The 15320-nt window shown below is 43.9% G+C and overlaps 1 protein-coding gene across 1 annotated transcript; it reads right to left on the bottom strand.

Annotated features, from left to right (window-relative positions):
• Positions 1-7092: 7092 nt before the first annotated feature.
• Positions 7093-14085, bottom strand: LOC140269294 (inositol monophosphatase 1-like). The gene is made up of 8 exons (XM_072364329.1): positions 13181-14085; positions 12297-12430; positions 11151-11255; positions 11016-11061; positions 10831-10939; positions 10606-10714; positions 7377-7528; positions 7093-7300 (listed from the first exon to the last, which is right to left on the bottom strand). Exons 1-8 carry the CDS (start codon positions 13238-13240, stop codon positions 7167-7169), a joined length of 849 nt encoding a protein of 282 aa, XP_072220430.1. The 5' UTR covers positions 13241-14085; the 3' UTR covers positions 7093-7166.
• Between the last annotated feature and the right edge of the window lie 1235 nt (positions 14086-15320).

The raw sequence follows: 15320 nt of genomic DNA on the forward strand, positions 1-15320 counted from the left end.
GTTCAGTTTCAGTTCAGTCTCAACCCACAGACAAGTCATAAAAGAAGATTTTAAGAATGTTTTTTATCTAGTTGTAGGTCCTGTGACATCCACCCTGAACCCATGAAATTAATTCAGGGGAAGGGAGGTTTCTTCCTGGTTCTGGTTCTGATGGATGTTTCTTCCTGGTTCTGATGGAGGTTTCTTCCTGGTTCTGGTTCTGATGGGGGTTTCTTCCTGGTTCTGATGGAGGTTTCTTCCTGGTTCTGATGGAGGTTTCTTCCTGGTTCTGGTGGAGGTTTCTTCCTGGTTCTGGTTCTGATGGAGGTTTCTTCCTGGTTCTGGTTCTGATGGAGGTTTCTTCCTGGTTCTGGTTCTGATGGAGGTTTCTTCCTGGTTCTGATGGAGGTTTCTTCCTGGTTCTGGTTCTGATGGAGGTTTCTTCCTGGTTCTGGTTCTGATGGAGGTTTCTTCCTGGTTCTGATGGAGGTTTCTTCCTGGTTCTGGTTCTGATGGAGGTTTCTTCCTGGTTCTGATGGAGGTTTCTTCCTGGTTCTGATGGAGGTTTCTTCCTGGTTCTGGTTCTGATGGAGGTTTCTTCCTGGTTCTGGTTCTGATGGAGGTTTCTTCCTGGTTCTGATGGAGGTTTCTTCCTGGTTCTGGTGGAGGTTTCTTCCTGGTTCTGATGGAGGTTTCTTCCTGGTTCTGGTTCTGATGGAGGTTTCTTCCTGGTTCTGATGGAGGTTTCTTCCTGGTTCTGATGGAGGTTTCTTCCTGGTTCTGGTTCTGATGGAGGTTTCTTCCTGGTTCTGATGGAGGTTTCTTCCTGGTTCTGATGGAGGTTTCTTCCTGGTTCTGGTTCTGATGGAGGTTTCTTCCTGGTTCTGGTTCTGATGGAGGTTTCTTCCTGGTTCTGAACTGGGTGTTGATGGGGTTCTAACTGGACTTGTTAACCCTAACCCTGTTTCCTGAGATTTCTTTTGTTCTGACCAGAAATAAACTGAACTGAGTTTAAAACAGTCACAGTTCATTCAGAGTGATTCCAAACCACTTCTCCAGAAGGCTTGATATTATAATTTATCCTGGTTTAAAAGGATAAAACAACAATCTAAAAAACAGCTGAGTGCAGATAAGAAGACCTTCAGGGTTGTTCTTTGACTTTTATCTGCTTGTTCAAACTGTCTGAAACTCATCCAGAAAGAAGATAAACATGTTTCTGACATCCGTTAATCTGTAAATAAATGATGTGATAATAATAAGTCCATCATGTGTCATTTCTGTTTCTTATCATCCATATTATTCAGAATATGACATCATTATGTCCTATAGTCTTTTATTTCAGGACAAATATCCTCCATTATCTTAAACTAAAAGTCTCTGATGGAACAGCTACAGATTCTTCTTCTTTCATCGATAAGAGGAGAAGTTCAGCAGTGAGGGCGCCTCTTACAGCTAAAGTCCAAACCATCTGTGGAGTTCAGCCTCTAACCACATCCACCATGTTTGTTGTACAGATTAATCAGTTCTGACTATTCCTGTTCAATTAAAGAGAAACCTGGGATTATTCTTATTCTCTTCTATCAATAATGAATAATAAGCAGTTCTAGCTTTACAAAGGGCTTTCTTATACGTTATTAAACTATCTTTCCAGACTAATTGAGACTCTTCTAAATTAGAGGAACGCCACTGTCTCTCCAGCTTTCTTCAGTCTGCTTTAAAGCAGCTGTGAATTATACCAAGGAGCCAACCTCTTCTGACTGATTACCTTCCTTTTCAGAGGGGCAACATTGTCCAGTGTTGTACGCATTGAAGCTATAGTGCTGTCAACAAGAGAGTCAAGTTCTACTGGAGTAAAATTTAGGCAGCCGTCCTCTGTCATATCTGCTGTCATCAAGTGACCTTCAAACTTGTTGCACAGCTTCTCAGTTGTAAATATTTCCAAAAGTCTGCTTTATCCACAAAGTTACATTTTTGTTTGAGTTCTTCAAATGAGCCAAACAGGCTGTCTGCACACAGCTGCTCTGCTGTGGCCAACCGCATCGAAGACAAGTTCCGGTCCAATCTGTTGGTTTCCTTAGCTCGGATATTATTTTTGAATTGGCTCCATATGAATGAATTGGATTATGATTACAATGAATTGAATTCCAATTGGCTTGAATTGGACTATATTATTTAAGTGCCTTGAGATGACTTTTGTTGTAATCTGGCGCTTTATAAATAAAACTGAGTTGAATTGAATTGAATTGAATTGAATTTTCATACTGACTTTACTCCATAGGTCCAGGCCTTTCTAATTATGTCTTCACTTTAGTCCAAACTTTAATCTTCTTTTCTTTCTCAGACCCTTACTGAGACCAAGCTGGATGAAGTAATTCAAACATGTTTTAAGTGTTTTTCAGCTCCGGACCCACTGCCCTGCATGTTTGTGATGTTTCCCTCCTCCAACACACCCGATTCAAATGAATGGCTCCTCATCAGGCCCCTGCAGAGCTCGGTGTGTTGCGTTGCCCTTTCTTTGTTTGTTTGGTAGAAAATAGTGAGCTTCAGTGGACAAACTTATTGTTTCCTTTCAGGATGCAATAATAAGAATAAAGGATCCGTTTGCTGGTTTACTTGCTTATGCCTTTTCAGTGCACGCGCACATCCTCGCTGAGCCGGTTTTTGAATTCGTCCATCCGCGCGATTTGATTCGTCCATCAACTTACAAATTTTGACTGGTGCACGCCTCCGCGCCGCGCCGCCTGTTCATGGCGCGCGCCAGGCAGAAAACGTCATTTTGACGTCACGCGCCATCCGCGCCGTGAGCGACGCGTCATTTATAAATCAGGCTTTAGGCAGAGCAGTAATATGTCCGGTCGTGTGCCGTCATTCACTGTGCGGTCTTAAATCAGCAGATTTCTGAACGGAGTCTGGTGATTCGACCCGGATCTCGGGTGGTTCGGCGGCAGGGAAGCTTCGACACAGAGTTTAACCGAACCCTAAGCACCGAGGTCCAACACTAAGCTTTAAACACAACACATTTTTACAACAAACAGCTCACCTGCGGCAGTCTTAAGATAATTCGCAGCGGCGGCTCCGCTCACTTCCGGGTTTCTTCTTCTACTCTTGCTACTGCAGCACAGTTTCCGCCTCCAGCTGCTGATAGTATTTTTAGTCCTCTGAGGTTCAGGAAAGAAGGTGTGGGTGAAACTACACCTGCTCCAGAAAAACTATCGAAAGTTCAGTTTCAGTTCAGTCTCAACCCACAGACAAGTCATAAAAGAAGATTTTAAGAATGTTTTTTATCTAGTTGTAGGTCCTGTGACATCCACCCTGAACCCATGAAATTAATTCAGGGGAAGGGAGGTTTCTTCCTGGTTCTGGTTCTGATGGATGTTTCTTCCTGGTTCTGATGGAGGTTTCTTCCTGGTTCTGGTTCTGATGGGGGTTTCTTCCTGGTTCTGATGGAGGTTTCTTCCTGGTTCTGATGGAGGTTTCTTCCTGGTTCTGGTGGAGGTTTCTTCCTGGTTCTGGTTCTGATGGAGGTTTCTTCCTGGTTCTGGTTCTGATGGAGGTTTCTTCCTGGTTCTGGTTCTGATGGAGGTTTCTTCCTGGTTCTGATGGAGGTTTCTTCCTGGTTCTGGTTCTGATGGAGGTTTCTTCCTGGTTCTGATGGAGGTTTCTTCCTGGTTCTGGTTCTGATGGAGGTTTCTTCCTGGTTCTGATGGAGGTTTCTTCCTGGTTCTGGTTCTGATGGAGGTTTCTTCCTGGTTCTGATGGAGGTTTCTTCCTGGTTCTGATGGAGGTTTCTTCCTGGTTCTGGTTCTGATGGAGGTTTCTTCCTGGTTCTGGTTCTGATGGAGGTTTCTTCCTGGTTCTGATGGAGGTTTCTTCCTGGTTCTGGTGGAGGTTTCTTCCTGGTTCTGATGGAGGTTTCTTCCTGGTTCTGGTTCTGATGGAGGTTTCTTCCTGGTTCTGATGGAGGTTTCTTCCTGGTTCTGATGGAGGTTTCTTCCTGGTTCTGGTTCTGATGGAGGTTTCTTCCTGGTTCTGGTTCTGATGGAGGTTTCTTCCTGGTTCTGAACTGGGTGTTGATGGGGTTCTAACTGGACTTGTTAACCCTAACCCTGTTTCCTGAGATTTCTTTTGTTCTGACCAGAAATAAACTGAACTGAGTTTAAAACAGTCACAGTTCATTCAGAGTGATTCCAAACCACTTCTCCAGAAGGCTTGATATTATAATTTATCCTGGTTTAAAAGGATAAAACAACAATCTAAAAAACAGCTGAGTGCAGATAAGAAGACCTTCAGGGTTGTTCTTTGACTTTTATCTGCTTGTTCAAACTGTCTGAAACTCATCCAGAAAGAAGATAAACATGTTTCTGACATCCGTTAATCTGTAAATAAATGATGTGATAATAATAAGTCCATCATGTGTCATTTCTGTTTCTTATCATCCATATTATTCAGAATATGACATCATTATGTCCTATAGTCTTTTATTTCAGGACAAATATCCTCCATTATCTTAAACTAAAAGTCTCTGATGGAACAGCTACAGATTCTTCTTCTTTCATCGATAAGAGGAGAAGTTCAGCAGTGAGGGCGCCTCTTACAGCTAAAGTCCAAACCATCTGTGGAGTTCAGCCTCTAACCACATCCACCATGTTTGTTGTACAGATTAATCAGTTCTGACTATTCCTGTTCAATTAAAGAGAAACCTGGGATTATTCTTATTCTCTTCTATCAATGATGAATAATGAGCAGTTCTAGCTTTACAAAGGGCTTTCTTATACGTTATTAAACTATCTTTCCAGACTAATTGAGACTCTTCTAAATTAGAGGAACGCCACTGTCTCTCCAGCTTTCTTCAGTCTGCTTTAAAGCAGCTGTGAATTATACCAAGGAGCCAACCTCTTCTGACTGATTACCTTCCTTTTCAGAGGGGCAACATTGTCCAGTGTTGTACGCATTGAAGCTATAGTGCTGTCAACAAGAGAGTCAAGTTCTACTGGAGTAAAGTTTAGGCAGCCGTCCTCTGTCATATCTGCTGTCATCAAGTGACCTTCAAACTTGTTGCACAGCTTCTCAGTTGTAAATATTTCCAAAAGTCTGCTTTATCCACAAAGTTACATTTTTGTTTGAGTTCTTCAAATGAGCCAAACAGGCTGTCTGCACACAGCTGCTCTGCTGTGGCCAACCGCATCGAAGACAAGTTCCGGTGCAATCTGTTGGTTTCCTTAGCTCGGATATTATTTTTGAATTGGCTCCATATGAATGAATTGGATTATGATTACAATGAATTGAATTCCAATTGGCTTGAATTGGACTTTATTATTTAAGTGCCTTGAGATGACTTTTGTTGTAATCTGGCGCTTTATAAATAAAACTGAATTGAATTGAATTGAATTAACATGATCCTCCTGCTGCAGCCAGGTTTCTGTAAGACTAAATATATCAATATGATGATCACAAATCAAATCATTCACTAACAGAGACTTCAAAGGAGAGATCTAATATTCAGCAAACCACATTTAATAGTTTGATGTTTTTGTTCAGTTAAAGTTTTAAATTTTTTTTGCACAAGAGGATTTGCTCCTTTTGTGTTTTTTGATTGAGGGGGGGGCAGCATCAGGTGGGAAGCCGCAGAGAAGTGTGTAAGACTACAACTCTGCATCCTGGTCTCAACCCTGGGTTGTCATGTTTTTGGATGACTAATAAATTCGTCCATATTTCTAGAAATGAGAGCCGCTCCTTCCAAAGTGGGATGGATGCCGTCTCTCCTCATCAGACCAGGTTTTCTCCAGAAAGATTGCCAATTATCTCTGTAGCCCACGTTGTTTGCTGGACACCATCTAGACAACCAGCGATTGAATGAGGACATGCGGCTAAACATGTCATCACTGGTCAGATTTGGCAGGGGTCCAGAGAAAACTACACAAAATTACACACCGATGCAACATTAATTTTAGTGACCTCCGATTGACGTAACTGGGTGTCATTACCGCCGACGTGAATAACTATTTTACCGTATTTACGTTTATCCTTAGCCAGCAGTTTTAAACAGGATTCTATGTCGCCCGCTCTGGCCCCTGGAATGCATTTGACTATGGTCGCTGGTGTCTCTAATGCCACGTTTCTGACTATAGAGCTGCCAATTACCAGGGTTTTGTCCTCAGCGGGTGTGTCGCTGAGTGGAAAATCTATTAGAAACGTGGACCTCCTGGAGATCGTCTCCCTGGGGTTGTTTAATATAGTCAGGCATGAGGACCTGGTGCACAGCTTTTCAAGCACAATATCGCAAACGGAGGACTTTGCGATGCCAAACAGGTTGGCCAAGGTGCGGTAACCCGCCCCGTTGCTGCCCAGGACAGCCCCACTCCCACTCGCTTTCTCAAGCAGATGGTTCTCCTGAACAACACGTCTCTTCCTGAAAGTCTCGGGGAGAGGCGCTGACATGTGATGAAAGGTATCCCTCCACATCCTAAAGTTCTGGAAGAGTTCCTGCTCCGTGTAACCAGCCACACCCTGGTCCCACCTCTCCGGGCTCCGACGCGCATCCAAATACTTCTCTGGGCGGATGTTGCGGTTTTTACTCCGCATAAAGCCATCAGTAACATCTGGATCTTCGTCCTCCTCTTCCTCCTTCGTGATGTCACCCATATTTTACTTTTTTTCAGATTGAGAAATACCATGCGTGGCGTGAGAACTTGTTGAAATGCGCGTGTCTCACTCTCATTGCGTGAGACTTGATTTTTAGCATTAAGCCGTACAGTCCTGCAGCACCGGTTGCCGTTGCTATGGTCGCTTCTGTAAACACCATTGTCTATGAGCGTGATGTCATCAATGATCAACTGCGCATGCGGGTCACTTCAGGAGCGTGATCTGTTCACACTGCAATCCAAAGGCCACATTTAAAGAGCTAATGTGAAGCCAAACAAAAAATCGGATTTGAGCAGTAAATTGGAATTTTGCATTAAGACCTGCAGCGTGAACGCAGCCTTTAATGAGCTTCAGATCAGGATCGTTCTCATTGTGACTCCACACTCATCCCCTCAGTAATCAATAACTGAGGTAAAAGTTTGTGGCCAAATATTTGATGGTTATCAACAAAATAATGAGGAACACAAACTTTATGATGTCATCTTCAAGGTTTTATTGGTACTTTCAAATCATCACAAACATCCAACTTCCTGTCATCTGTCCGTTCACAGCCGCAGCTCGTGGGGATCCTCGTCATCACGGCAACAAGGAAACGCCTGAATCACCTGAGCGATGCGGTTGGCCACAGCAGAGGAGCTGGCAGCGATGACTCTCCTGGACATCATGTCAAACTCTGAGCCTGTGGACATATGGACCAATGAGAGAAAGCCACACCCCCAGAGGAATACATGTGAGCTAACAAATCATAAACAGACCGTCCGTATCCATGACGACCCCTCCAGCTTCCTGCACAATGATGGCAGAGGCAGCGATGTCCCAGCAGTGCATTCCAATGTGATAGTAGGCGTCGGCTCCACCTGTAGCCACCTGACACATGTCAACTGCCGCCGTGCCCAAAGCACGCACCCTGGAACACAACCACAGCAAAGGTGAGGCCGCTCAGGTTCGAGCTTCTGTATGGACCACCTGGATTAATGCAAACTGTGTGCAGACAGCCTGTTTGGCTCATTTGAAGAACTCAAACAAAAATGTAACTTTGTGGATAAAGCAGACTTTTGGAAATATTTACAACTGAGAAGCTGTGCAACAAGTTTGAAGGTCACTTGATGACAGCTGATATGACAGAGGACGGCTGCCTAAACTTTACTCCAGTAGAACTTGACTCTCTTGTTGACAGCACTATAGCTTCAATGCGTACAACACTGGACAATGTTGCCCCTCTGAAAAGGAAGGTAATCAGTCAGAAGAGGTTGGCTCCTTGGTATAATTCACAGCTGCTTTAAAGCAGACTGAAGAAAGCTGGAGAGACAGTGGCGTTCCTCTAATTTAGAAGAGTCTCAATTAGTCTGGAAAGATAGTTTAATAACGTATAAGAAAGCACTTCGTAAAGCTAGAACTGCTTATTATTCGTTATTGATAGAAGTGGAGTTGGATAGTTGGACAGAAGTATTGCTGGATAGTCCGATGGTGTGATTGCCACCTTCCATGTGGGAGATCTGGGTTCAAATCCCCTGCATGAAAGGTACTGTCTCCAGTAGGGGTCCTTAGGCAAGACCCCCTTATCCTGAAAGTCGCTTTGGATAAAAGCGTCTGCTAAATGCATAAACATAAACAAAGAAGAGAATAAGAATAATCCCAGGTTTCTTTTCAGCGCTGTTGCCAGGCTGACAAAGAGTCCGAGCTCTGTTGAGCCATGTATTCCTTTAACTCTCAGCAGTGATGATTTCATGAGATTCTTTATCAATAAAATTGTTTCTATTAGAGAGAAGATTAATGGAATCCTTCCCATTATTATCACTGATGTATCATCAAGTTCAGCAGCTTTAGAAGTATCTTTAGAACCTGTATTTTAGTCACTATATGAAAACAACTGTGATGAATTAAGTTACTTTGGATTGGACTGTGCTGCATTTAGTCTGTTCGACTTGACTTGATCTGAGATGACATCTGCTGTGAACCCAGGCTGTAAGCGTAAATGATAGTGAACCGTTTGTCCACCGTTTGTCCACTGTTTGTTCACAGTGAACCGTTCGTTTGTTGTTTCTTCACTGTTTGTTCACAGTGAACTGTTCATTTGTTGTTTCTTCACTGTTTGTTCACAGTGAACTGTTCATTTGTTGTTTCTTCACTGTTTGTTCACAGTGAACCGTTCCTTTGTTGTTTCTTCACTGTTTGTTCACAGTGAACTGTTCGTTTGTTGTTTCTTCACTGTTTGTTCACAGTGAACTGTTCATTTGTTGTTTCTTCACCGTTTGTTCACAGTGAACTGTTCATTTGTTGTTTCTTCACTGTTTGTTCACAGTGAACCGTTCATTTGTTGTTTCTTCACTGTTTGTTCACAGTGAACTGTTCATTTGTTGTTTCTTCACTGTTTGTTCACAGTGAACTGTTCATTTGTTGTTTCTTCACTGTTTGTTCACAGTGAACTGTTCATTTGTTGTTTCTTCACTGTTTGTTCACAGTGAACCGTTCATTTGTTGTTTCTTCACCGTTTGTTCACAGTGAACTGTTCATTTGTTGTTTCTTCACCGTTTGTTCACAGTGAACTGTTCGTTTGTTGTTTCTTCACTGTTTGTTCACAGTGAACTGTTCATTTGTTGTTTCTTCACTGTTTGTTCACAGTGAACCGTTCGTTTGTTGTTTCTTCACTGTTTGTTCACAGTGAACCGTTCATTTGTTGTTTCTTCACCGTTTGTTCACAGTGAACTGTTCATTTGTTGTTTCTTCACTGTTTGTTCACAGTGAACCGTTCATTTGTTGTTTCTTCACCGTTTGTTCACAGTGAACTGTTCATTTGTTGTTTCTTCACTGTTTGTTCACAGTGAACTGTTCATTTGTTGTTTCTTCACTGTTTGTTCACAGTGAACTGTTCATTTGTTGTTTCTTCACTGTTTGTTCACAGTGAACTGTTCATTTGTTGTTTCTTCACTGTTTGTTCACAGTGAACCGTTCATTTGTTGTTTCTTCACCGTTTGTTCACAGTGAACCGTTCATTTGTTGTTTCTTCACCGTTTGTTCACAGTGAACCGTTCATTTGTTGTTTCTTCACCGTTTGTTCACAGTGAACTGTTCATTTGTTGTTTCTTCACTGTTTGTTCACAGTGAACTGTTCGTTTGTTGTTTCTTCACTGTTTGTTCACAGTGAACCGTTCATTTGTTGTTTCTTCACTGTTTGTTCACAGTGAACCGTTCATTTGTTGTTTCTTCACTGTTTGTTCACAGTGAACCGTTCATTTGTTGTTTCTTCACTGTTTGTTCACAGTGAACCGTTCATTTGTTGTTTCTTTGTTGTTTCTTCACTGTTTGTTCACAGTGAACTGTTCATTTGTTGTTTCTTCACTGTTTGTTCACAGTGAACCGTTCATTTGTTGTTTCTTCACTGTTTGTTCACAGTGAACCGTTCATTTGTTGTTTCTTCACTGTTTGTTCACAGTGAACCGTTCATTTGTTGTTTCTTTGTTGTTTCTTCACTGTTTGTTCACAGTGAACTGTTCATTTGTTGTTTCTTCACTGTTTGTTCACAGTGAACTGTTCATTTGTTGTTTCTTCACTGTTTGTTCACAGTGAACCGTTCATTTGTTGTTTCTTCACTGTTTGTTCACAGTGAACCGTTCATTTGTTGTTTCTTCACTGTTTGTTCACAGTGAACCGTTCATTTGTTGTTTCTTCACTGTTTGTTCACAGTGAACCGTTCATTTGTTGTTTCTTCACTGTTTGTTCACAGTGAACCGTTCATTTGTTGTTTCTTCACTGTTTGTTCACAGTGAACCGTTCATTTGTTGTTTCTTCACTGTTTGTTCACAGTGAACTGTTCATTTGTTGTTTCTTCACTGTTTGTTCACAGTGAACCGTTCATTTGTTGTTTCTTCACTGTTTGTTCACAGTGAACCGTTCATTTGTTGTTTCTTCACTGTTTGTTCACAGTGAACTGGTCAATCACAGTGAACTGGCAGCCGGAAACATCATGCTGTCCTCTTTTCTCACCCATGTACAGGAAGTTTTAGCAGTCTGAAGATGTTGGAGGTCATAGTGGACAAAGCAAGGTCATCACGCTCCGCCCCGATCTCTGTCACCACCACACACCTGCTGATGTCTGATTGGAAGAGACAGAATAGTCAGACTAATCCTCAGCACCCAGGCAACATGAAAGCTTTCTCTCCATAAAACATGTGCAGCTGGACAGGACTGATGTCATGTGTGTGATGTCACCTTCCTGTCCGGAGGTGTGCAGCGGTTCTCTGTTCAGGAACGCTCCTCTTCCTCTCTGAGCGTGGAACAGTTTGTCCTCCACACAGCTGTAAACAATCCCAAACTCCGTCTGACGATAAGACCAACATGTCAGCCCACTGCCTGCCTGAGCTCGCTGTAACAGGTTACCTGACAGGTGAGCTTACCTGTTTGTTGACAGTGAACGCGATAGAGATGGCCACAAACGGAAACCTGTAAGGAGAGTGGCATCAAGCTGTGATTCATGCTGTGCAGGTGAGACCAGCTGTCTGTGACATCAGTGTGTGGGCGGAGCATCTCACCTGTGGACAAAGTTAACGGTCCCATCAATGGGGTCGATTATCCAGGTGGGACAGTCAGTCAGCTGCACACGCTCACCTGCGGCGACAGACTCCTCCCCAATGAACCTGAGGTCAGAGGTCACATGTTAGACGACAGACACAATAGAAGGAGATAGAATGCCAAATATCAAGTGAGATTCCTCCACAGGCTGTGATAGGATGTAATACTCTGGCCAAACAGCTGAAGGAAGCTAATCCACGGATTGAGACCCCTTTAAAAATGTAGTTCAACTTGATCGAGGGCTGCTTATGACTTAGACTTTGTTCCAAATAAATCAGACAGTAACTTTAAGAAATGGAAAGATTCAGGGTTGGTAAAATATTCTGACTTTTATAAAGGGGTGACTTTAAAAAGTTTTGAGGAATTAAAACAACATGGTTTAACAAATCATGATTTCTTAGATTTGCACAATGGAGACACCACATGAAAGCGAAGAGTGAGAGGATCTGGGCAAGGTTTGGTCAGGTGTTCTGGGGGTCTTTTAATGGGACAGGTAACGACTCCTTTAACACTATATTTGGGCTTGAGGCCACAGTGAAAAGGATACCTGACGATATGTGTTCAGTGATTTACTGATAGGCAGGAAGAAGGAAGTGGATGAAAGCGGATTCTAATGTCTGAGCTACTCGTTGTTCAGTCTGTAAGCAGGTGGCTGCGTACGCTGCTGTAAAGTCATGTTTACAGAATAAAAACCCCGGTCCAATTCATGTCTTCCTCATCTGACACCTGACTGTATACCAAGTCCCTCATCTTCAAACACACCTTTACCTGAAGGAGAGGGTGAGGTCAGGTGAGGACAGGTCAGGTGAGGTCAGGTGAGGTCAGGTGAGGTCAGGTGAGGTCAGGTGAGGACAGGTGAGGTCAGGTGAGGTCAGGTCAGGTGAGGTCAGGTGAGGTCAGGTGAGGTCAGGTCAGGTGAGGGCAGGTGAGGTGAGGACAGGTGAGGTCAGGTGAGGACAGGTGAGGTCAGGTGAGGTCAGGTGAGGGCAGGTGAGGTGAGGACAGGTGAGGTCAGGTCAGGTGAGGTCAGGTGAGGTCAGGTGAGGGCAGGTGAGGGCAGGTGAGGTCAGGTGTGAGCAGGTGTGAGCAGGTGAGTGGAGGAGGACCTGTGTTGAGGAAACTGCTTCCTGATGGCAGAGATCAGGATCTTCTCGACTCTCTGATCGGTTTCTGTCACCAAGTCAGCCGGAGAACTTTTCAGATTTACTTCTTTCTTCTGCTGCAGCGCAGACAGGACGACCTGAGAACAGGTGAGAAGCTTCAGCTAATCCTGCTGAGCACTTTCACAACAACTCACCTGAACAGCTTTTGTGTGTACACCTTCTTTGGTTCGTGACATTCCTGAACGTTTTAATCAGAGCTGACCGCCCACTGAACCTGAATGACATCACCAGTTTTACCTGCAGCTGATTGGCTCGATCAGCACTTTCTCTGTATGAACGGTGCCGTGAAAAAAGCACAAAGTATACCTTTTACTCTAAGTAAGACTCTACATTTCTGAGAAAACTCACACTGCTTGATCAGAAGTGTTGTTCAATGAGTTCTGTTCACAATTCACAGTCTGAGGTGGGTACCTGCTATAAAAACATCTGTGTGTTCAGAACAATCTGTGTGTTCTGCTGCTCAGTTACAGAACCTTTTCAACACAACTTAACGAGTGTTTCAGGTTCTGCTTTCTTAGAAAACTTCCCTCATGGCGGCCCCCAGAGGCCCGTAGATCTCAGATCTTACCAAACAGCAGCATTAAGGGAGAGGTTCTGTGGAACTGTCCAAACTCACTGAAACGGCCGACAGGAAGTACTTTTCCAAATAGAAGCCTACAGGAGGCTGAAGGAAGGAAATCATTCCTCAGCTTCCAATGAAAGAAAAGTAACTGTTCTGAACCGTTCTTTAAACTGTTTGATTTTCATTTCCTCAGCTCTTTTTCTACATTTTTGATGATCATAGAAGATAACGCATCTGAAAATCTGAGGAACGGGTCACGTCTTACCTCACTGGCCTCTTTAGCAACACGGATCCCAAAGTTCAGACAGTCGGTCCAGTCGGCCATGTTGACAAGAATCCAACAGTGACAGCTCCTGTCAGAAGGCAGAAACACAAGAAGAAGAAAGTGAGAAGACAATCGAAGGAAAAGAAGAAGAGAGAAACCCTTCAGAAAAAGACAAAAAGTAATGAAAAAAGTGAAAAAGAAAAACCAGAAAGAGACGAACAAAAAAACATGAGAAAAAGAAGAAAAATTTAAAAAAGACAGAAGACAAAAGGTATGGCAGAACCAGCAAGAGAACCTGGAGCAGAACCCAGGGCAGAACCAGCAGCAGAACCAGCAAGAGAACCTGGAGCAGAACCCAGGGCAGAACCAGCAAGAGAACCTGGAGCAGAACCCAGGGCAGAACCAGCAGAAGAACCAGCAGCAGAACCAGCAGCAGAACCAGCAGAAGAACCAGCAGCAGAACCAGCAGCAGAACCAGCAGCAGAGTTAATACCTGTGAAATGAGCCTCTGAGGTTGAAAATCTTTCTGAACTTTTCTCTCTTTTATGCAGCAAACAGCCAATCAGAGCTCAGCTCTTGCTAATAACATAACCAACCAATGACAACACTGCTGGGACCAGAAGGCTCCGCCCCCTCACATTATCATCATCATCGTCCACTTTTACAAACGTTTTTGGGTTCCAGAAACTGGATAGTGTAGCGTGTGACCTGGGCTCAGCTCCCCTGCTTCAAAGGTACTGCCTCAGGTAGGGGGCAGCAGGCAGGACCCCAGCCCTGCCTGAAAGAAAAAAAAGCTGCTAAATGTTTAACATAAAGGCTCCACAGAGTGGTGTCAGAAGGCTGTGGGCGGAGTCAGAGGTGAGTGTTCCTCAGATAATCCTGCAGAGCCTCAGGGACACTGTGTGCGTCAGCGTGTATCAGCAGGACAACATGAGCACAGATTGTTCCACATCAGAACTGAACCAAAACAAATGGACCTGCTGGCCTTCATCACACACAGCAGAGGTGATTCATCAGATTCAGACTCCGGGAGAACACACTGAAATGTCTCCTGATCTCACTTCAGACCGAGGCAAAAAGGCCAAATTAAAACCGACATCAGGTAAACATCATTGAACACAAACTGCGGTCATGTGTGTGGATGTACTGATGCATGATGGTTAATCAGACCTCTGATCAGTGTGATAGATCCAGTCAATGCACACGAGTGTCTGAGCAGCAGGAAACAGTCCGAGCTGCACGCTGTGGATCTGCTGAGAGGAAACACCAGGTGGTCCTCCAGGTTCTGTTCACAGCAGAACCCCTGCTGACCTGGTACTTGATCAGAACCGGAACACGATTAAAGGTCACATCCCAACTCCCTTCACCCACTATGACGGTTTCCACTGGGAAGGTTCCAGTTCTGGGCCAGAAGCAGCTCCTCCTAAACCAGTCCTGAGCACCAAATCTTTGCTGGTTTGGATCCAGATGAGGTAAATGGTTATGAATGAAGTTCTAAACGTCAGCAGCTTCAAGACCGCTTCATGCATCACTTCTGGTCAGGCATACCTGATCCTTCGATCCGAGGCGCTGAGGATCATGGGTAGTGTAGTTCTGAGCAGGTCTGATAACAGAGGAAGCTCAACAGAGCACACTGAACCCACCTCCTGCTCCGGTTCTGAACTGCTTCCCTAAGACCTGTTCAAAGAACTATGGAACCAGAACCGTTCTGCAGCGGCAGGTGGATCCTAATCCGCTGCTCAGGGGCCGACGGCAGGAAACGTCCCGCTGCAGGTCCCTGAACATTCCTGCCCAATCACAGCTATCACAGGGACACAGTGGTGACACGTACAGTGACATCATCACAAATACCACACCGATAACACACACTAACACACACACTAACACACACACACACACACACACTGATAACACACACCTAGAACTGCTTATTATTCATCATTGATAGAAGAGAATAAGAATAATCCCAGGTTTCTTTTCAGCGCTGTTGCCAGGCTGACAAAGAGTCCGAGCTCTGTTGAGCCATGTATTCCTTTAACTCTCAGCAGGGATGATTTCATCAGATTCTTCATCAATAAAATTGTTCCTATCAGAGAAGATTAATGGAATTGCTGCATTTGGAAGAGACAATATAAGGATT

Source organism: Leuresthes tenuis, unplaced genomic scaffold, assembly GCF_036924035.1.
Source record: "Leuresthes tenuis unplaced genomic scaffold, fLeuTen1.0.hap1 SCAF_14, whole genome shotgun sequence".
NCBI lineage: Eukaryota > Metazoa > Chordata > Actinopteri > Atheriniformes > Atherinopsidae > Leuresthes > Leuresthes tenuis.

Coding starts and splice junctions, on each gene's coding strand:
- LOC140269294 (XM_072364329.1), bottom strand. CDS start 13,240: ATGGCCGACTGGACCGACTGTCTGAACTTTGGGATCCGTGTTGCTAAA. Junction 12,431..13,180: donor TTGCTAAAGAGGCCAGTGAG/GTAAGACGTGAC, acceptor ACCTGTTCTCAG/GTCGTCCTGTCTGCGCTGCA. Junction 7,301..7,376: donor GGTCGTCATGGATACGGACG/GTCTGTTTATGA, acceptor ATATGTCCACAG/GCTCAGAGTTTGACATGATG.